This window comes from Xenopus laevis, chromosome 4S (assembly GCF_017654675.1).
Source record: "Xenopus laevis strain J_2021 chromosome 4S, Xenopus_laevis_v10.1, whole genome shotgun sequence".
NCBI lineage: Eukaryota > Metazoa > Chordata > Amphibia > Anura > Pipidae > Xenopus > Xenopus laevis.
In genome coordinates this window covers 125,069,664-125,093,852 of record NC_054378.1, presented here as the reverse complement: position 1 = coordinate 125,093,852, position 24,189 = coordinate 125,069,664, and the positions used below count along the sequence as shown (strand labels likewise).

Genomic DNA, 24,189 nt, shown 5'->3' with positions numbered 1-24,189 from the left:
GACAAAAAAAATTGACGTGTGACAAAAGCATATGTTGTTTTATCCTTTCTCTCTCCTTCCACATATGGGGGCACATTTACGAAGGGTCGAATATTCGACCCTCGGAGTAAAATCCTTTGACTTCGAATATCGAAGTCGAAGGATTTACCGCAAATACTTTGATCGATTGATCCAAGTAAAAATAATAGATGGTACTTTTGGCTTAAACAGCAACATAGTGTAATAGTAGATACCATAACCAATTGACCAGAGGTAATGTAAAAAAATCACAGACATGTTTTTAAAAAATCGGCAACATGGAAGCCTAGTGTATAGCAGGTCCTTTAACAATGTCCCTCCCAATTTTTATTGGTAACCCCAGAGCAGAAACAAAGTGCCAAGAAAAAAACACCCGTAGATTCCAATATAGTTTGCTACAAAAAAGAAAAATGAAACAATTTGTGAATTTACTGTAGTCATTTCGCAAATTTTGCTGCAGTTTCGCAAATTTCACAAAACGGGAGAGATTTGCTCATCACTAAATACGAGTCATATTGGGGGAAAAGAGAAAGAGAAGAGTAATCAGGGAATGTAAATGAAAGAATATACAGACAATGTTTGGAAAAAAGGAGACTCCATGGATTAAAGCAAAGATATGAAAAGTGTTTGGAAATTCCAGCTTCCTTTGGTGCTTTATGTTGTGTGTAGAGAGGCAATTTGACTCCTGGAAGTTTTGTGCATCTTTGGGGACTTAAATGTGGTAAATTTGGTGTTTAATGGTTGGTCCGGAACTAGGACATTCTAAGCAGTGTTGGACTCTACATGATTCCTCAATTTCATGAACACATAATGATGCAAAAGGACTGGCAGGCATTTAATTAAAAAAAAAGTTCCCAAACAACTGATCATAAGTAGTGTTGGGTGAATCTGACTCATTTAGACAAAAATTTAAGAAATATGAAAATTAGCCAAAATGCAATGAAGTCTATGGGCAAAAAATAGCTTGACAAATTTTTGATGCACGACAAATTTTTGATGCACAACAACATTTTTCACCAATTATTTCACTCATAGCTAATCATAAGCAGTTATAGCTGACATATTAACATAAATTTTGAGCAGCACTCTTTATGGACACATAGGCCTTCAACAAACTGCCTATTTTCAGAGGATAACCAGTTTGAGGTTGTTGAGGTTGTTCAGTATCAAGGTGTTTTAGAACTTTTTAGCGCAACAATATTATATTTTACTGAGTATTTTCCGCCAGATATGGAGTTGCAGCAAAGTGCATTATACCATCGGCAAATGTTTTTGTGAAACTGCCGCAAAATTTTGAAGCAAGAATTTCCACACTGTGAAACAAATTGATGACATGATGAAATGGTGACAAAACCCCCATAGTCCCCAATATATTCTGCGCAAAAAAAATTGCTGCAAGAAAACGTGCCATAAAAAACAGCAAAATGTATTTCATGCTCAAAAGTCACAATGAAAAATAACTACTTGTAACAGAAATGGAGTCCGGGGCCACAAAAAATAAAAGACAAACATTGGGGCATGTTTATGAAAAGCTGAAATATACAGCAAGTCACCACTGTTCACAAGAGAGAAATTCCAAAGCTTTCTGGTCACTTGTATGGGAATTTTAGAGACACGTTTATGAGATGGTGAACCTTGGCAAGTAAATGTAGGGACCCCTGGGGTTAATGCTACCCTATTTAAATGCTTGCACTTTCTTGTTCTCTGGTTTAAGGGCAAAAGCCTATGTGGTATATTTATCAAAGAGCGAAGTTAGATATGGCCACAGCCCTCTAGTGTGAAAGACTCTCCATTCATTTCTATGGGATTTTGAAAGGCGTATTTTTCAAAGGATGAACTTTCACTTTCATCCATTGATAAATACTCTTTTAAAAATCCCATAGAAATGAATGGAGAGTGGTGGAATTTCACTCAGAGGGCTGTGGTGATCTCTAACTTCACTCTTTGATAAATATACCCCCATGTACCTATTTTTGCTTATTAGCATAATTTGTACAGTGTATGATTGGCCCAGAGGCTGAAGACAAGTTCCTGTAATACTTCAGTTTAGTCCTTGGCAGAGGATGGGGCTTCCTTTTTCCCCTGCCTCTCCAGGAGGGAGTGAATGCGCTTGGAGCCTGGTGCTTAGACCCTAGTAAAGGGAAAGCCCCAAGGATGGTGAGACCCTTGGTGAAGACGGGGATACAGGGACCCATGAATGAGGACAGGGTAGTTCTATGTAACAGCACTTTCTAGGAAAGTAAGGAAGATATAACTAGTGAGCAAGAGCAGCCTGTGCTCCAAATATGAGGGATAGCAAGGGGGTATCTCTCCCCTCAGGCAAGACTAGCCTATAGCGTAGGGTCCACAGCCTAATAGGGATTTAGGTTTAGTGATTTCCCTGATCCAACATGTGGGGATCCAGTTTACGGTACAGAGATGCTGAGGGTGATTCTATCAATGTGGTACACTATCCCCACAGGGAAAGGTATGTAGCGAACTGCTGATTTGCCGTTCGCGAACACCGGTATAATGCGAACGTTCGCGAACAGTTCGCGAACTTCGAACACCCGCTAAAATCGTTCGTTTCGAACGATCGAAGGATTTTAATCGTTCGATCGAAGGATTTTCATTCGAATCGAACGATCGAAGCCATTCGATCGAATGCTTTTCATTCGATCGAATGCTTACAATCGTTCGAACGAATGGAAATCGTTCGATTTTTAGCGGTCGAAGGAATTCGAATGGTCGAATGGTCGAACGATCGAACGCAAACTCAAAATGCGAACGTTCCCAAACGTTCGCGAACATTCGGCGGACGCGAACGGTCGAAGTTCGCGCGAACTAGTTCGCGGGCGAACAGTTCGCTACATCCCTACACAGGGATGTCACAAGGTGCTGCCTCTGAAATGCTGTGATATTACCTAACATGTATGTGATAAACCTCAAAGGATTGTGAGTATAAAACCCTGATTTGCGCTTTAGGAGAATAAAGCCTGTTGCTATTTATTTTATTCAAGAACCTTCTGGCGTCCAATTCTGTTATTTAGTCATGCAAGCGAGGTGTAGTTGCACAACATCATTTCTCACCCTTTCATGTAGCAAAGTATATATAAGTATATTACGTATGTGTTCTCTAATCCTTTCTTTTAGAGTACGACTTGTTTGTCCAACATATTGCTGAAAGCATTTTTTACATGTGATGAGATATACAACATTTTTCGAGTTACAATTGATATTTGTTTAATATTATATGTTTTATTGGATTGAGAGGACCAAAAAGTTGTGGTTTTGTCTACATAGTTGCAAGTTACATTTATGAGCTCTGCATTTACTGTATACATCCCTTTTGTATTTAACCAAGTACTATGAATAGATTCAAAGCTTTGTACAAGACTTGGTGATAAAAGATCTCCAATATTTTTTGAACGTCTAGAGACAAAACGACATTTTGGTCCTAATATTTGATTAAGGGGCCCATTTACTTAGCTCGAGTGAAGGAATAGAATAAAAAAAATGTCGAATTTCGAATGTTTTTTTTGTCTACTTCGACCATCGACCTTTCACTACGACTTCGAATCGAACTAAAAATCGTTCGAATATTCGACCATTCGATAATTGAAGTACTGTCTCTTTAAAAAAAAAACTGTCTCTTAAAAAAAACTTCGACCCCCTACTTCACCATCTAAAACCTACCGAGGTACAATGTTAGCCTTCCTGACAATTTTTTGGCAGAAGAAAAATCGTTCGATCGATGGATTAAAATTCTTCGAATCGAACTATTCGAAGCATTTAATCGTTCGATCGAACGATTTTTCGTTCGATCATTCGATCGAACTATTTGTGGTATTCGAAGTCGAAGGATTTACATTCGGCAGTCGAATATCGAGGGTTAATTAACCCTCGATATTCGACCCTATGTAAATCTGCCCCTAAGTGTCGGGTCTGTACGAAGGATAGCTACATTTTTATTTACAATATTTCTAATTTGTTTGAATTGTGTGCCATGTGTTAATACACATGATAGTGTTTCAAAATCTTTTTTCTTTTTCTGTGGGTTAGGTTCAATGGGAGAAAAGCATTGGTGGAGTTATTATCTAAATTGGACCTATATTTATTAAAAAGTTCACAACGTTTTTTATATAGAGTTCAAGATCATGTTGATAAAATGCCATATAAGATGGTCAATGTTGCCTATGTAAAAATGGAAAGTCTCAAGGGTGTTATAGTTAATATTTTTACGATGTACTTGGCTGGGATTTTTTTAATGTCATTTTTATCTAGAACACAAATGTCTTTAAAAATACTGTCAATTTGTGACCGAGATTCGTCTGCACATTCATTCAACAAGAATACTAGAGGAGTGGAAACTTTTGGTCATTAGAAGGGTCAGGCCTTTACAAAACAGTAATTTGCATTAATATAATCAGACGTCATGTTGTAAATTGCAGTAAATGAACTCATTTTCTTTGTTTTGCAAAGTCGAGCAGCTTCTCCCCCCCCCTTAGCACATTTTAATGAAATCTGTTGTCAGATTTTATAGATTCACGTGGCCTTTCCTGTAATGAAAAGAGTGTGTTACTTACACAGCTTATTTACGCTAGACCTTGTTTGTGTTTTATCAGAGGGCGCTGCTACACATTAAACAGGAATTCATTGGCTTTATGCATTTCATACCAATGTCTATAATGTTAAATATAGAACTGTCCCTTGCAAAATATTTTTCTCATTTCATTTTAGCTTTTATCATTATGTTTTTTAATATTACAAATGTTTGTACTCGTTCTATCAATTCTACAAAACTGTATACTAAAGACTAATACATTATTTTATAAATATGATATCTCTCATATGTTATACAGGTATGGGATTCGTTATCCAGAATACCATTATCCAGAAAGCTCAGAATTATGGAAAGACCATCTCACACAGACTACATTTTATTCAAATAATCAAAAAAAAAATGATTTCCTTTATCTCTGTAATAATAAAACAGTATCTTGTACTTGATCCCAACTAAGATATAATTAATCCTTATTGGAGGCAGAACCAGACTATTGGGTTTATTTAATATTTATTTAATTTTCTATTAGACTTAAGGTGTGAAGATCAAAATTATGGAAAGATCACTTATATGGAAGACCCCAAGTCCTGAGCATTCTGGATAACAGGTCCCATACATGTACAGACTAATGCAAAGAATGATGCACCCAACTAAAATTGCTGGACTGTCCATCAATTACTTTCCTGGTATTTTAAGTTGAACTTTTGAGTCTGTTAGCACAGCCTTTACATCCCTGTACATCATAATTTTTACTTAATTTCAAGAACATAAGAAAACAATAAAAAAAAAAAGGCAATTGGTATGAGAGTTTCCCTCCTGAATAAAGTGCAAGAACTGGAAATGAACTCTTGAATGTCCTGCAATGTAATAATATTAGGAAAAATAATTTTATGTTTTGTTTCACAGAATTGACACTACTGATGTATCCTTTTTTTGTTTTATAATGTAATCATACTTTTCATTTTCACAGTTGAAGGGGTTGTTCAACTTAAACAACTAGTTGTTTTCTGATAGATCAACAGAAATAACAAATTTTATTTTCTATGTGTGACCGTTTTTCTAATATTGTAGTATTATAAAGTATAAAGCATCTTTTTTCACCTTCTAAAGCAGCTCTGGTAAGGGGGGGTCGCCGACCCTGTAAACTGTTCTAAATTGATACATATAGTTGATATATGCTGAGCAGAATCTCTGGGTTTCATACAGGAAGCTGTTAGAATTGATACAATAGTTGCTAATACTCCAGAGTCAGCACTCCAAAGTCAGAACCTGAATTACTGAGCTGCCAGACTCAAACACCAGAGAAACAAACATTCAACTTTAAACTTGGATTTTGGAAAAACATTAAAAAATAAATAATGGAAAATAATTGAAAAAAAGTCTTTATTTCTGGGGAACAATCTGAAAACAACTGAACTGTACAAAGTGTTTGGAAGGTGAACAACCTTCCCTATATTTATAGACACACACATGATTGTAGTCCATATACAGATGCAGTCTCTGTTATCCAAAATGCAAATTAGTTTATCTTGAGCCTTTAAATAAACCAAGGGAGGCAGTTTAGCAAATGGCTTTAAAGGATAAGTAAACCTTAAAAATAAGAGAATGTAAAATTGACGAGAGTGCTATTCTAAGAACTTTTGTCATGTATATTCTTATTTATTTTTTTTAATTTTAAGATATTTAAGGGTTACATGTACTATTAACATGAATGAATTTTGTTCTGACAGCGCCACCTGCTGGTCATTTTCTGACCACGACATAGTCAAGGAAGTTGTCAGGGGAAAGAGGCTGCTCTGATGTTCTTCTGCTTAGGAAAGATTTGAGAAAGGTTTCTAATTTTATTTCTAAGCAGAAGAACATCAGAGCGGTCTCTTTCTTTCTCCTGACAACTTCCTTGACTACTCGGTGATCAGACTGGTCAGAAAATGTTGGAAAGAAATTCGCTGATGTTAACAGTACGTGCATCTTTAAATATCGTGGAATTAAAAAATAAATAAATAATGAATGTACATTGCAAAAGTGCTTAGAATAGCTCCCTCATCGATTTTACACTCACTCATTTTAAAGGTTTACTTCGGCATCTAATTGGGATAGCCTGAGATATCACTTTGGGAAAACCCTGCCTAGATCTGTACATTATACAGCATAGAATATATAAGTTATGATAGACAACTTGAAAATAATAGTTTAAGCATTTTTCTTATTTTTATGAATTCACACTTAATGAACAATTAAATAACATTTTATGGGAACAAATGTCAGAAACAGCATGCTTTTTTAGTGATTTTGCAGCACACTTTTGTTCATGCCAGTAATGTGAATGTTAAAAATTAGGTTTTCAGCCTCTCAGCTATTCAAGGCGAACAGTAAACTGCTGTCAGAACTTGATGGGATACAATGCAGTTTACACTAGGCCTCGTAACACTGAAAGGCCTAAAACAGCATTTGTGAAAGAAGCAGATACAAACTGATCATTCACAAAAAAAAAGAAGAAGAAAATAAACCATAGCCGTGACTTTAATGACGTGTCGTAGATTTATGTCAAGCAGAACATACAATCATCAACATCTCACAAAATAGCGAATGATGCAGATATTGCAAGTTTGTCAGTCCAAGAGTCCATTCATTCGTTCTCTCATTCATACTTTCAGTGTAGAAAACAAAATAGCAAACTCCAGCATGTTGTCATATTGCAGCACCGGTAACTGGTGCTCATTAGACACCCAAATAAAAGGAATATAGTTTCTGCTTGAAGGAGTGTAGATTTAATTCTGCCTGCTATCCAAGGGAAATATAACCAAAATAAAGAAGGAGAGAAAGAAAGAAAGGAAAAAAGGAGTATTGTTTTCATGGTCAGGAGGGACAATGCCACCTGCTCCTTCTCATATTGCATTCAGAATACTCCAAGTACATATTTGCCAACTCTCATGACCAAAAGATTTGATTTTCACTTTAAAAAAGAAAGCAAATAATAAGGGGTTGGAGGGTGGGAGGTTAAAAAATAACATAACAAACTACACATTCACAAACATAAATATCAAGACTGGGTAGGTGGTGGTGGATCATCTAGAGAAATTTCCATACGAAAATGGGGACACCAGTGATCAAGTTCATACTTTTCGATATTTCATACTCATGACTATTAGAACTTTTGCAAGCCGCATTGGCAGCTAAAGTCTCACCATATTTAATTCATATTGTGAATTGCAAATAGCAGCACTTGTGTAGGGGGCAATGGATTCATAACATTCTGTTCAGAAATGCTTTATAGCTCAAGTAAATTATTTTAAATGAAGTTTGTTTGGGTTCCTTCATGCAAAGTATATACTGTATAATTCCTACTAAACAGTAAAAAATCTTCTATCAAGGACATCTTGTGATGATTGATATAGGTCAATAAAGGCTATGGGGCAGATTCCCTAAAGGGCGAAGTGACTAACGCGAGCCAAAATTTCGCCAGCGTGACATCATTTCGAAACTTCATAGATTCCCTAATGGGCGCAAGCGTCACTTCGTTAGCGAAGGAGATAGATGCTAAAATTGCTTTGCACTCTAACGCCAGGGGAATTTTCGCTCTGGCGAACAGATGTAACTCTACAAATTCAGTAAGATGCGGATTTTACTGAACTTTACCTCTTGTGCCAGACTTGCCTTCACCACCTCAGACCAGGTGAAGTGCAATGGAGTGGATAGGACTTCCTAATTTTTTTTGTCCCAAAAAGTCCCAAAAAACGCTGGTGTCTTTTACATTTTTCTGAGTGATAGGCTGCAAAAGAGAGTAAATTGTTTTTTGGGTAACCGGGTTCCCCCCTACATTTCCTAACATATGGCACATAAACTATACACTGGACTCATAAATGCAAGGTTATGCACTTTGGCAAAAATAATATAAATGCAAGTTATACACTAAATGGCAATGTGTTGGGAGTTTCCTTAAATGAAAAGGATCTAGGGGTCTTTGTAGATAACACGTTGTCTAATTCTGGGCAGTGTCATTCTGTGGCTACTAAAGCAAATAAAGTTCTGTCTTGCATAAAAAAGGGCATTAACTCAAGGGATGAAAACATAATTATGCCTCTTTATAGGTCCCTGGTAAGGCCTCATCTGGAGTATGCAGTTCAGTTTTGGACTCCAGTCCTTAAGAGGGATATAAATGAGCTGGAGAGAGTGCAGAGACGTGCAACTAAATTGGTTAGAGGGACGGAAGACTTAAATTATGAGGGTAGACTGTCAAGGTTGGGGTTGTTTTCTCTGGAAAAAAGGCGCTTGCGAGGGGACATGATTACACTTTACAAGTACATTAGAGGACATTATAGACAAATAACAGGGGACCTTTTTACCCATAAAGTGGATCACGTACCAGAGGCCTCCCCTTTAGACTAGAAGAAAAGAACTTTCATTTGAAGCAACGTAGAGGGTTCTTCACAGTCAGGACAGTGAGGTTGTGGAATGCACTGCCGGGTGATGTTGTGATGGCTGATTCAGTTAATGCCTTTAAGAATGGCTTGGATGATTTTTTGGACAGACATAATATTAAAGGCTATTGTGATACTAAACTCTATAGTTAGTATAGATATGGGTATATAGAATTTAATTAAAAGTAGGGAGGGGTGTGTGTATGGGGCTGGGTTTTCATTTGGAGGGGTTGAACTTGATGGACTTTGTCTTTTTTCAACCCAATTTAACTATGTAACTATGTAACTATGTAACTATGTGTCGAGCATTATAACAACTTTATTTTATTTTATTATGGTTCCCTGGGCTTGTGTAATGTAATTTTCTTGCTGCAACATATACGTCCATTCAACTTTCCTTCCCCGCAGTATGCAAGTTAGCCAGCGCTAGTGTAACTTCTCTTTGCTTGCCGAAGTAAAGCTTACGCAACTTTGCCAGCATTCGGTGACCTGGACGCAACTTCGCATTTTAGGCAATTAGCGTTGTCCTGTAGAATTTCCGCCTGGCGATGTGTTGCGATGGCTGGGAAGACGTCACTGGCGAATTTTCTCCGCTTAGGAAATTTGCCCCTATAAGTCTTCCTTTTATATCTAAAGCATGTAGTGCTCTTATTATTAACATATATATTTTTTTTAGCATTACATATTATTGGTAATATTATTCATGCTAAGCACTGGGACATCAACAGTAACATAAAAACTACAGCAAAATGCAAATGGCTCTAGCATTGTGCAAAATGACCTCTTCACAAGCATTGCACAGTCAACAGTTCAGGGCATGAAATAAATCAAATCATTAAATGAAAACAGAATTGTAAGAAATTATAAAGAAAAAAAAATAATGACTTTAATTTTTAGAGCATCTCTTGATGCTAATGTCAAGCCAAGGAGAGAAGGCAATTATGCAAACATGACATGCATCCTAATTTCAGTATGGAAACTTAACATGTCAAACCTAAATTTCGGAAGAAAGAACATGAAGAGTTTTACTAGAAATCTAAGCATGAGAACGATTTAAGAGAGAGAGAGAGAGAGAAAAGCACATCGCATATGTCAGATAATCTATTTAGATTATCTGAGCTGTGCTAGCTACTGGGAAACACTTACCCTTCAGTCCAGCTAGAAGATAGCAGGGTAAGAAGGAACAAACCAGAATAGCATAAAGACTCAAGAAAGCAGACAAGAGCCCCAGTTTAGCAATTTAAGGACTAGGGTTCAGGCAAAGAAGAAAAAAAAAAAAGAAAAGCCCTTAAAATGTCTAGTCAGGTTTTAACAGCAGAGCAAACTTAACATGTCTATAAAAAGGAGTCATTTTCAGTAGAAGTCTCCAATAGTTTGGTATAAAAAAAGGCATTTTTGAAGAGTATTAAACACAAATATCAGTTACTAAGCATTTGTTTTTGTTTTGATTATCAATTTGTTTTTAAATGATCATTCTGGGCATGTATTTGATTGAATGTTCTACTGATACACACAAGACACACAATAGGAAATTGCAGACAAGTGGTCACTTTTATGAAGCTTAAACATAGGCAAAACTATGGCAGATTGTCCACTGACAAGTATCATGGATCTCATGGGTTTCTTAGAATATTTTGAAGAGAGTGAAACACACAAAACAGAACAAAAAAAAAAGGAAGGGTGGGCAATTGATAAGGTAATAGACCGATACGTATTCTATCAGCCAAATAAAAGTGATTAGCAGAGTCGCACAAATGGGTGAATAGCAGGATCTATTTCAGATTTTTTTTAAAATGCAAAATGGAAACTACCCTTTTTTCAGAGCTGCTGAGAAAACATCACTTAAAAGGTAAGTACTTATTCCAATTGCAACGCAAGAAAAGTGCATTTGATTGAATAATAGTGGGTATAACATTTATACTGTTGGTAACAAGTCATCTCATTGATACAGACAGCTATGAAAACAAGAGTAGAGAATTTATTCTTCTCTGCAATATAAAACACGTTGAAAATGCTTAGGCATATTTCTCTAGGCAGGGATAAGCTTATCTATAAATCTATAGTCTCAAAACACATACAGTACATTTATAAACAAAGAAATGCACAAGGGGGAAAAATATCTGCATACGGAAAAGACAATAATATATCCTTACCTTGCTTAGTGTGAAATAAAAAACAAGAATCTTAAAATGCAATACAGAATTAAAGTAAGGCTACTTTTTAATACCCTAGTAAATAAACTGGGAAGTAGGCATTTTGTTTTTTAAAAAAAATGACTTTATTCCATTTAGTTTGTAGTGTTTATTTTTAGCATTTCAAATAAGAGAAGCCAAGTAAAACAGAAAATAGGATTCCTGCTAGCACGCTCTGCTTAATAAAGACACTGTCACCTACTAAGCTTAATTAGAGTTCAGGTCAGAAGTGCAGGCCAGTGTTTGGGAACAGGGCGTGAGAAGAGGAATGTTAGCTGCTGTGCAGGCCTCAACATTTAGAAAAGGGTTTAACTATCAGCAAGCCAAGCTAGTGGCAAAAATCTTACTGACAACAAAACATACATGCTGACCACTGAGAAAGTAGAATTATCATAACTGAATGATGAATGCAAAGAAAGGACAATGACAATGTCCATATATTGTGTCCGATTATTGGACAACAGGCAACTGTGCAATTGACAATCAATTATAATGAAAAATACTTAAACTGTGTAAGCCATTGTTTTACGGAGACGCCAACCTCTGGACAACTAAATTTGCATGATTTTGGCCATGCCCAAGACATGTCCTCCCGTTTCACTTCGAAGAAAAATTTGGGAATCTCCTGCAAAATTCGCAAAACGCAAAAAAATTGCGAAAAATCTTGAAATTATAAAGTTCACAAAAAAATCTGGAAATTCCAATGTTTTCACGATAAAATCATGCAATTGGAACGTTTTCACAAAAAATCTAACAATTGGAATGCTTTCACAAAAAAATCATGCAATTCAAATGTTTTCACGAAAAAATAGTGGAAATTGACGCCAGCGAATTTTCGTGGGAGATTTGCAAATTTATTCACTGCCGGTGAAACACGGAAATTTGCCGCAAATTTGTGCCAGGCGAATTTATTCGCCCATCACTAGTCCTGGATCTTATTTATCATTCAAAAAAAATTGGTTTGGGCAAACTTCGGACCATTGACCGAAAAGTTCAAAGTTTTTGGTTTTCCCCAAAAAACACTAATTTTTCTGACTTATTGGCCCAAAATCCCTGAAATCATCGGATATTGGTACTGACAACAACTCAGAATTTCCCCATTGACTAATGCAGGACCCCGAGACCTTTGAGATGCAGGGTTTTCGGATCCAGAGTTTTCATACCATTGTACTTGTACAAATCCCAACAAATTCAGATTTATTTTTTAAGGCGTGAAAAATCTGAATTTTTCGAATTTCGGGTATTCGGTGCTTCATAAATAACCCCCTACATGTATCCATGAGTATTCCTGTGTTTAAATTATTCTGGAACATAGCGCTACCATTTAACTATTGGGTTCTTAAATAAAGATATGGATGTGGGTGTATGAATCATAAAATATCTAAGAGTTAAATTTAGGTTTTAACCTCATAGAGTTTTAGTCATATCTAAAATGTGAAAATCAAGTATTGCATTTTAAGATTTGGCAAAGTAGAAACCAAAAATATATTCTTACAATTTACAATCATATATCTTAATAAAATGAATGCATAGGTAAATAGTGATATATAGTCATATATAGGTAAATAGTCATAAATTATTTTTACTGATCTATTAAGAAGTAGCTCCTCCAAGTAAAAAACATTTGCTATAATAAAAAAAAATAATCAGAAAATAAGTTGGATAATTGTTAACAGTTCCACAGTTCAGGACCACATTAGTGTAGGGCAGAGAAGGACTTTTGGTCTGGATTCTAGTTTCAAAAGGCCCCTCTTGATAAGAAATTGCCCTTGGTAAGAGCACAAACTACATTTTCATTATTTGTAACATTTACACCAAATATATTCAGCCTACAGCTATTTTTGCACTAAAAGGTCTGTAGACTGAACATTTGTGATAATGTAGTTTTTTCGTAAACTTGCACCGATTTGGCCAAATCCTTCTGCCTCGCTGAACCGAATCTGAATCCTAATTTGCATATGCAAATTAGGGACAGGGAGGGATATGTGTGACTTTTTGTCACAAAACAAGGAAGTAAAAAATATTTTCCCCTTCGTACCCCAAATTTGCATATGCAAATTAGAATTCAGTTTGGTATTCAAAATTACGACTGTTACATACTGTAGTTATATTGTCAAGGCTGAAACAAAACACAAGCTCTGACGCATATGATAATTATAATTTATTCTTTCCTAGAGCCAGTGATTGAGCTCATTAGATTCTGTAAAATATCTACAATTAAACATAAATATAAATATAGATATTAGAGTTAAATGTATTTGTTCAGTTTTCTAATGCATAAAAGTATAACAACAACAATGCTCCAATCAAAACTAAGAAAATGTAAAAGTTAATAAAATAAATATTAGTAATATTAAGACATTTCTGTAACATATTCAGAAGCTTTATCAGAACTAAATCTATTTGAAACCAGGCTTTGGTCATGACAATTTGTTCATAGTCTAACCAAATATTTAAAAATTTTAATGCTGGGTTTTTTTTTGTGTTTCATTTGTCATTTCCATTCAGTGCAAATACAGATATTTTGTGTGTTAAAAGACATTTTCATGCATTTTTCTTTCCAGAGAGAAAATATGTATGTATTATACAAAGAAAATAAATAACTAAATGAACAAAATAAAATGATTATCTATTTTTTTGGGGGGATAGGATAAATTTTGTTTACTAATAGATATATTCTGCCATTAAATTTGGTTTCAATTATAGTGTTTTTATTATATATTTTATTTTTTTATGAAATTCAATATGACTTAGATAAATTTACAAAAACTGATTACATACAAATGTATTAGAACTCTGTTTATTAATAGAAAATGGAGCATATTGTAGCAAAGCTTTACTAATTCCCTATAAAAGAAACAACTGTACTTGTAATGGACCTTTTTTTTTTCAATTTTTTTCTTCTATAGAAGAATTGTGAGAAATGTGAACTTACTCGCATGATGAAAAACCAAATAGCTATTGTCCTCTGTGTACTTACAAAATTGGGATATTGGAGCATCAAGCTGTGGTACGTTGCCTCCTTTTGCATTTAGCTTTTGAACTTGGGTTGGAGGCACAGGCTTGTGAGATTGGCCAGTTGCTCTGTACATTGCTTGAACCCATAAGATCCGATCTTGTTCATCGTCACTTGCGAAGATCACAGTGTCTCCTTCCTTGACTGCGTTGAAAAATGACCTGCCACCTTCCAAACCTCATTAAAGAATATATTAATGAAGACTATTAAACACTCTTTAATAACTCTGATACTAATTTTAGAAATTACCATATTAAATACATGAAATAATAAAATAAATTAAAACTAGAAGTTGTAAAGTTATACACATTTTTAGGTTTATTTTTTAAAAAAATATAAACTCTTATGTAAATAACCTGCATTAAAGATTATACAAATATTTATTTCAGTTATCCTTCATAGAAAACAAATTCTCTTAGAAAAATAATTCTCTGGTTTGTTACAGACTAATTCATTCCTGCTCCAATCAATCATTTTTCATATTTTTTATTTGACGGATTTTACTTTTATATTCAGTTTTTTCATAAATAAGCACACATTCGAGTTTTGTAATTGTTTGAGCTCATTAAAATTAAAAAAACTCTAAAATGTTCAAATTGGAAGTTTGATAAGTACGCCTTCCTGCCCCATACTGTATTTAAAAAAAAAAAAACATTATGCTATAATATACATATGATTTTTTTTTTTGGAAAAGCAAATTACTTTCCATCATCTGAGGAACCCACGTCCTTGATTTACAATACTTACAATATTATTTACAAAAACTCGACATTTTCTCACTTTATAAAAAAAATTCAACCAAACCCCCAAACCCTAATCCCCTTAATTTACCAATAAAACTTCTTAAAAAAAATCAGTGAGACAAAAAGTCACAACAAAATTGAGCGTCAATTCAACTTTTTCAAATTGTCACCCCAAAAACTTCAAGTAAATCTCTAAACAGCCAGAAACTCAAGAATCCTGAAAGTAAAAGACATGTTCCAATTGTTAAATGGACCATCTGCCATTGACTTCTTCAGGTTTTAGATGGACTATTTTTGGACTATTTTTTTATCAGCTTCAGAGCATAATACATCTGGAAACATACATGGTTTTATTTCCTTAAAAAGTCAAATTTTTGCCAGAAAAACTTGAGGTTTAATAAATAGGCTACTTAGAGTGGTGTCCCACACAATACATTACAATTCAACAATGTTTAATTAATATACCAGAATATCCTTTTAATATGAAGAATAAGCAATGTGTTCTACCTAAATGGTTTGAAATATTCTGATAACTATTCAGATACTTTGCTAACTTTTTTCCCAACTACTTACCTGGCTGTGGGTCAGTGTAATCCACAGTGTATCCATCCAGCTGAAGAAGCTCCTGAGGTTCTGCTTTTTTCTCTCTGAAACTGCACACGGCAAAAGTGTATTGGCTAACCTGAAAAAAAGAAATAGTCCTCTGTTTGTAAAAGAAACCAGGCCACCTTTCATTTAAAGAGAAAACAAAATTTGCAATCCCTAACAGAATTCTATTTTTCTACTAGTGAAGACTAGAAAAGTCCAGTTGATTGAATCCTTCTGATGTTTCCTACATGAAAAACCATCTATATTGATACCTTACACAACCATTCTCCATCAAAAACCAAAAGAGACCATTATAAAAAGATCAATTTCCATTCTTTTTAAATGTTTTACATATGTGTATGTAAAATTTAATATTCTTAGAAATTCTTTCGGCAATAAGATATAACCCTATACATGAGGTCCTAGTTAGATTATCAGTTATAGAGTAACAAATTATCTGAGATTTAAATGTAATTTGTTAATTTTTTTCTTCATCGGTTTTGGACCCCCCCAACCCCATAAAAATACAGTATAAAAAAGGAGGAGCACATGAAATCCTATCTATCATTATGGGGCAGATTTGAATTCAAAATTTTTTTTGGTCAAAACTCGAATTTCTAATTTAAAACCACCGACTCTATTTTGAATTTGAACGTGAGAAGTATCATACCTCGACCCTGGAAACAGTTCTAATTCTAATTTGACTATTCACCACCTAAAATCGGGCAAGTTCATGTAGAAGTCAATGGTAGTGGTTCGTTGATCCAATTGAAGATGTTAATAGCCTTTCTGACATTCAAGTTTTTTTTTAGTAAAACTTGCCTCGACTCGAATTGCGTTCATATTCGATTCAAATATGAAAAAAAAATTGGGTCGTTCCTATTAGCACGAATTTTAGACTTTGGAGTTTTTCCAGAAATAACCTCCCATTCAAGTTGTACATTCAAATGTATTATAGTTAAAAAAATTTCACATAACTTTGAAATTTGACTTTTGATACATGGGTCGAATATCGAGGGTTAATTAACCCTCGATATTCGACTGGGAATTAAAATCCTTCGACTTCGAATATCGAAGTCGAAGGATTTTAGCGCAAATAGTTCGATTGAACGATTGAAGGAATAATCCTTCGACCAAACGATTAAATCCTTCGAATCAAACGATTCGAAGGATTTTAATACAACGATCGAAGGATTATCCTTCGACCAAAAAAACTTGAGAAAGCCTATAGGGTCCTTCCCCATAGGCTAACATTGAGTTCGGTAGCTTTTAGATGGCGAACTAGGGGGTCGAAGTTTTTTCTTAAAGAGACAGTACTTTGACTATCGAATATTAGTTCGATACGAAGTCGAAGTAGCCCATTCGATGGTCGAAGTAGCCCAAAAAACACTTCGAAATTCAAAATTTTTTTTACTCCGAATCCTTCACTCGAGCTTGGTGAATTGGCCCCTATGGGCAAGATATATCAAAGGTAGATTTTCGAATTTATATGAATTTTTTTATACTCTAATAATTCGAATATATTCACAATTTGAATGGGAAGTTATTTAAGAAAATATTTGTTCAAATTCGAAACAAACTCAAAAAAAACAAATATCAGGAAGGCTATTAACATCTTCAAATGGGTCACTGGACTTCTGCCATTGACTTCTACATGAACTCGGTAGGTTTTAGGTGGTGAATAGTCGAATTCGAGTTGTTCCCATGGTCAAGGTATGATAAATCGTGAATTATTCCCAATTCGAATTTGTGAGTTTTGACCAACAATCCAATTTGAAAATTCGAATTTGAATTTACTATTTGACCCTTAATAAATCTGCCCCTTAATTGATGGTTTCCCTATTTAGAGCAAGGGTACCAAATATGGACCCAGCTTTTCCAATGCACTTTATTAATATTAGCCAAAGAAGTATATGGTAAAGATGTGGAGTAAAAAAAACAATAGATTCAGATCAAGGTGAATTTTCAAATGAAAAAAATTCGAATTTCAAGCTATTTGTTGTGTACTTCGACTAGGGAATAGTCCAAATTCGATTCGAATCTGTTAAAAATTCGAACATTAGAATATCAAAATTTATCAAGTACTGTCTGTTTAAAAATTAGACTTCGACCATTTGCCATCTAAAACCTGCCGAATTGCTGTTTTAGCCTATGGTGGACTTCCTAGAACCTATTTTGAGTCAATTGGTGGGCTTTGAAAAGTCAAAGGTTTTTTTGGGAAAAACTTTGAATCGAATTCGATCGAATGCGCTATTCCTTTGATTCATACGATTCGAATTTGGCCAAATACGGACCTATTCGATCGAAAACGGACCTATTCAACCAAAAAAAACTTCAACTTAATTTTGGTTGGTCTTTTTGAATTCGGATTTCTACATTTTTTCAATTCAAAATTCGACCCTTGATAAATATGCCCGAAAGTGTATGTAGGTACCTAATTCCACAATTTTACTACTTGCTACCTTTCTATATAGTACAAAGAAAGTGGGGTTCAATGAAAGAGGTGCATCTGAGAGCCTCCTCCATGATTATTTACAGTCCAATCACATTGATATACTTTGCAATATATCAAATATCATTTTTTTTCCTTTAATGACCCAGAGATTTTAAAATTTCAAAAGTACCTTCTAAACTGGGCATTAAGTGAGGTTTACTAAAAACTATTCTTCAAAGGACAAACGAGTCCTTTGTACAGCAAATGAAAAAACATTTTAAATATGTGATCAACTCCTTTTTTTCTCAGATCAAAATTAAAGGCTTTGAATCTGTTTATTCCTATAAGACAAACCCTGGACTGACACCTTGTCAAAAAGAATGTGAGTTAAAGTGCTAGGTGCCAGTAATATTAAAGCAATCTTGCAACCCCGCTGATCCCTGCCATTGTTGTCATCTGCGCTGTAAATGGCAGCTATCACTCCTCGGAAATTTCATATTTATGACATGACACATTCAATGTCAGCCCCTTGATGGAAGCCTCTCCTCTTCAGGGAACTGTGTCAAGCTTTAGAATTGCCTTCAGGAAGGAGTCAGGCACCTTCCAACCCCAGCTTGAATCTAGCATTTTAAAATCTGGATTGTCTGCATCTGGACTGTAGAAAGCAAAGGATTCTCCATGCTTTAGGCTAGGAACTTACAGGGAAATTTACTGTCAAATGATTTCAAATGACTTTGTTAAGGTTGTGTCACATCTTGGTCACTTTAGATCATTTTATCTGTTTAGACATTTTCTTAACCTTAGGAGAAGACTTAAGATTTGGGTTTTTTTCATGCAAAATACTAAGGCCAATGCTTTTTGGGACACAAATACACATTTTAATCTTAAGCAACCTGAAGGAAAATATATCAGACTTTGATCCATACTATATTAGCTCTGTTGACCAGAATTGTTGAATGATTAGCATTAGCCTGGCACACATCTATTTAATATATATCCATCAACAGCACTCCAAATTTTTCAATAAAACCGCCTTTAATGTTTGCAAATATCTGCATGGCAGTACAACAACATTGTGCAACGTTTCGAGTGGAACTCCACTCTTTATCAAGCATGAAAAACTACAATACACATGACCTTAAATAGCCTGAGGTACAATGCCCCCTAGTGTTGTCACATATTATTACACAATATAACAATGTTTCATTTCAAACATGGATTTCAAAAAACGCAGACGCGCGTTTTGCTTAGAAGCTTTGCTTGACAAAGCTTCTAAGCAAAACGCGCGTCGGCGTTCTTTGAAAATTGGTCTCCTGAGAAAATATTCTTATTCTGATGTAATACTTCCCTTAGGGAAACAAACTGGTTACAATATATTGGATGTGGGCTGTAATGCTAGTCTAATCCTCTTTTCTTTATCACTTCTCAATCTTCCTTCTATTCTAAGGGGCCGTGGGTTTGTGGCTTTTTAGGTTTATTTAGCCTCTTTTAAATTACTAGGGCAAGTTAAATAACAAGGCCACAGCTCCGGTTACCCTGTCCTGCCTTTACTTTGTCGTGTCCCAGGCCTTAGAAACAAAAATAGGCAGTTCGATTTTGGGACAACTCCACCCTCTATTTTTTCAATTTTCTATGAATTTTATCTATGGATTGTGACCGGATGACTTTTTAACCCACACTGAATATTTGGTCAATTTTTAATTACTCCTTTTTAACTAGTCAATTAATTACCAAGTTAAATTTTTACCCTATTTATTGCACTGCACTGCAACATTAATTTGCTAACTCTGTTGATTAATTGAGCCTTGTTAATTAATTAATGAATGAATTTATCTATTAAGGGGTGGCATTTGAATGAATTGGTGGGGTAACATACCCGTTTAGTTTAGGAACAATCAACTATTTTTTATCACTAGCCTTTGCGGCTGACTGATTTCACATTATTTATTTGTACTAGCACTTTACTTAATTTATTAGATAGCACTTCCTTATCAATTACCATTATTATTATTAACTACCTCAGTCATTCAACTTAAAGTTTGAATTAACTTGGTATCGATACAGTATTAACTATTTGGTGGGGTTTCTTTCTCTAATCTAAAAAATTGTTAACCCGTTATCTTATCTGACTTTGTCAGACCTCTACCTATAGTTTAGTTAAAATAAGAATTACATACATATATATACTTAAGGGGATACCAACATGTGTTCTTATCTATGTGAATATTGTGGTCACAACCTCATTGCACCCCCGCTTAATGTTTTTAAAAATTAGTGGTGAGAACAACTTTCCCTTGTTTGTTATAGTCCAAATTCAATTAGAATTTGAGAAAATATTAGAAAAGTCAAATTTCGAAATTTATCATGTAATGTCTCTTTAAAAATTTGACTTCGACCATTCGCCATCTAAAACCTGCAGAATTTGTGGTTTTAGCCTTTGGGGGACCTCCTAGAACCTAAATGGAGTCAATTGGTTGACTATGAAAAATCTAATTTTTTTTTAGAAAAACCTTTGAATCAAATTTGACTGAATACATTGTTATTTCGATTCGTACGATTTGAATTTGAACAAATTCACCCGGAAAAAAAAACTTAGATTTTTTTTAATAAATTTCGGTTGGTCTTTTTTTATTCGAATTTCAAGTTTTTTTTTATTTGAAATTCGACCCTTGATAAATCTGCCCTTAAAGGGGTAGTTCACCTTTAAGGTAACTTTTAGTTTGTCATAGATAGAATGGCTAATTCTAAGCAACTTTTCAACTGGTTTTCATTATTTTTTCTAGTTTTATAATTATAATAATTTGCCTTTTTCTTCTGACTCTTTGAAGCTTTCAAATGGGCGTCACTGACCCCTTCTAAAAAGCAAATGCTTTGTAAAGCTAAAAATGTATCGTTATTGCTACTTTTTATTACTTATCTTTTTATTGAGGCCCTCTTCTATTGATATTCCAGTCCCTTATTTAAATTACTGCTAGGGTAATTGGGACCATAACTAGCAGATTATTTAAAATGCAAATTGAAGAGTTGCTGAATAAAAAGCTAAATAACTCAAAAATCTTAAATAATAAGAAATCAAAACCAATTGCAAATTGTCTCAGAATATCACTCTCTACATCATCTTAAAAGTAAACTCAAAGGTGAACAACCCCATTAAGAAAAACATAAAATGAGTTTCTGATGGCAAGTAGCGACGGGCGAATTTATTCGCCAAGCGCGAATTCGCTGTGAATTCGTAACCGGCACAAAAATTTGCGCCAGCATTCAAAAACGAGATGACGGCGCCGTTTCACGAATTTTTCACGCAAATTTTTCAGCGAAGCGAGACACCCAAAATTCGCCCATCACTAATGGCAAGGAAGGTTTCCGATACATGTCTCTTTTAGATAAAGTTTGCTTATTCATGCAAGGACAACTTTTTCTAAGTATTACTGGACTGAGCTCAGAAGCACATTAATTAAGCCATTCAGTGACCAAACACAAGTACAGGTTGAGCACTCGGTGCTAAATCAGCTAATGAAAAGTCTGTGTAATGATGCAATTTGCCTTGTTGCACTGAAGTGATGGATCATCATCACAAAAAAACCCAGCAATGAATTAATCAAGAAGCTCTACCCTGCCAAATGCACAGCATACAGTACAGAGTAAATGACGGAGGGTGTTTATTTCTGGTTGGGAAGAGTGAGCCTGAGAGCAAATTCAGAGCAACATTTATTGCAAAACAGGAGGAATGACTCTTGGTTTCCAAAACAAACTGCTTTATAGAACAAATTAGAAATGATGCCGTGTCAATAATTATTGTGCAACAGTCTGAACATGATAGTTCCACTTCCTATTGCCTTTACAAATCTGCCCTGCAGGCTGCTCCATTAGGGATGGGCGAATTTGACCCGTTCCGTTTTGCCAAAAATTTGCCATTGTCGAAACGTCGCTGACGCCCATTAAAGTCTGCGGGCGGTGACATTTTTTTGACGCAAGATGACATACAAGTCTATGGGCATCATTTCCGCGGCGAAACAATCATCTAATCTTTCTAAAGAACGCATCCAGCTATGGATGTTTCTCACATGCTGCTCCTTCTCTTCTTTTACAAATGTTCTGCTTTTATATCTTATTTGTTCTTAACATTGATCAACTTTATCTTCTCCATGGTAAGATTAAAAAGATCTTGGGGGCAAATTTACGTAAGGTCGAATATCGAGGGTTAATTAACCCTCGATATTCGACTGCCAAATTGAAATCCTTCGACTTCTAATATTAATTCGAAGGATTTTAATCCATCGATCGAACGATTTTTCTTCGATCAAAAAAAGATAGCAAAGCCTATGGGGTCCTTCCCCATAGGCTAACATTGACTTTGGTAGGTTTTAGGTGACGAACTAGGGGGTCGAAGTTTTTCTTCGACTATCGAATGGTCGAATAGTCGAATGATTTTAGGTCGAATCATTCGATTCAAAGTCAAAGTCGTAGTTGAAGGTCAAAGTAGCCCATTCGGTCGAAAAAAAACATTTGAAATTCAAAGTTTTTTTCCCTCTATTCCTTCACTCGAGCTAAGTAAATGGGCCCCTTGATGTTCTAGCAGCTACCAGCCCAAGTTTTTAACATTCTCAGATTTTCTGCTGTTCAACTGGTCTGCTTGCCACCAAACAATTATTCATTTAAAATTGTACCAAGTTGTTTTCAAGTGAAATTTTTAAATTAGAATTTTGAGTTTGTTTTAGTGTAATTCAACTAGGGAATAGTCCCAATTCGATTTGAGTTTTAAAAAAAATTCGAAATTCGAAATTTATCATGCACTGTCCCAGAATTCAAATTCGACTATTTGCCATCTAAAACCTGCTGAATTGGTGTTTTAGCCTATGGGGGACCTCCTACAATGAAAATGAAGTCATTTGGGGAACTTTTTTTTTTTTTTTTTTTTAAAAACTCCTATAAACCCAAATTTCGGGGGGAAAAACGACCAATCGAAATTTATTAAAAAAATCAAATTTTTTAAATTCGGGTGAATAGGATTGACCTGCAAACTCAAATCGAATTCGAAATTGAATTTGATCATTGCGATTTGAGTTTTTCACAAAAAATTCACAAAAAATTATTATTATTATTATTTTTGTAAATTATTATTCACAAAAAATTATAAAAACTATATCCCCTGTACCGTGTAGGTCTCTATAAAAATATATTGCATAAAACAGTTCATATGGAAAACCAGGCTTCCCAGCCAACTGTAGCTCTGAAATCTCGCACATGCTCAGTTGAAATTCCTTGTTGCTTATCAACCCTTCTAAGCTATTTTCAAATCAGCCAAACCTGTGTGTTAGCTGCTGTTCAGTAGTGCTGCCATCTGCTGGTAGTTAGTGTGTGCCCTTCATTTGCATAATGACATCACCAGCAGGGGACAAGATAGGGAAATCTCCTGATACTTCTAGTGGAGCAGTTTACTAAAACAAGGTATTCTGGGTAGAATCCTCAAAACAGTGTTACAATCTGAGCATGCTCCTGAAATTTGCATGTTATAGTCTCTGTTATAGTCTCAGTATGGACTCCCTCATTGAAAGAACCCATCTGACAAAGTAAGGGATTTTTTAAAACCTACAGTTTGTTTTTTTTTTTTTAAAAACTATATATGTAGTTTAGTTAAACGTGTTTAGCTTGTACTGGTCAGATTGTTAATATGTGTTTGATTTTGGCTGTGATAGGTGCCCTATTCATTTTGGGGGATATAGTTTTCCTTTAAAAGTCCACCAAATGTCTCCAAATTGATTGTAGGAGCCCCCCATAGGCTAAAACACCAATTCGGCAGGTTTTAGATGCGAATATTCGAATTCTTAAAGGGACAGTACATGATAAATTTAAAAATTCAAATTTTTTTGAATTGAATTAAATTTGGACTATTCCCTAGTTGAATTACACTAAAACAAACTCTAAATTTGAATTTAAAAATTCCAATTTTCAATTCGACCCTTGATGAATCTGCCCCTAATTGCTTGTAGAAAAGTTCGAGAATTCGAAGTAAACCCTTCTAATTTATAGTCATTTTTAACACCCAGTGAACTAGAAAAATAATTAAAGGGAATGTTAACACAAAAAATTATTTTTGCCTTATAAAAGAAAACATAATTGTAAGCAACTTTACAATATATATATATATATATATATATATATATATATATATATATATACACATATATATATACACACATATCCCTTCTAGTCTCTGCACTGGTCTATCAGACTGTT

General features: G+C 34.8%; 1 protein-coding gene across 26 annotated transcripts in view; it reads right to left on the bottom strand.

Annotated features, from left to right (window-relative positions):
- The window catches only part of LOC108715931 (calcium-dependent secretion activator 1-like), a 255,593-nt gene that overhangs the window by 108,587 nt on the left and 122,817 nt on the right, over positions 1-24,189 (bottom strand). For 17 of the 26 annotated variants that reach the window (XM_041561808.1, XM_041561800.1, XM_041561812.1 and 14 more), the window contains exons 10-12: positions 15,504-15,612; positions 14,152-14,364; positions 10,126-10,137 (exon numbers count right to left, since the gene is read on the bottom strand). In XM_041561808.1, the coding sequence (XP_041417742.1) occupies positions 10,126-10,137; positions 14,152-14,364; positions 15,504-15,612 (334 nt within the window). The remainder of the gene's footprint in view (positions 1-10,125; positions 10,138-14,151; positions 14,365-15,503; positions 15,613-24,189) is intronic. The other 9 variants (XM_041561820.1, XM_041561814.1, XM_018261509.2 and 6 more) reach the window with 1 other exon arrangement.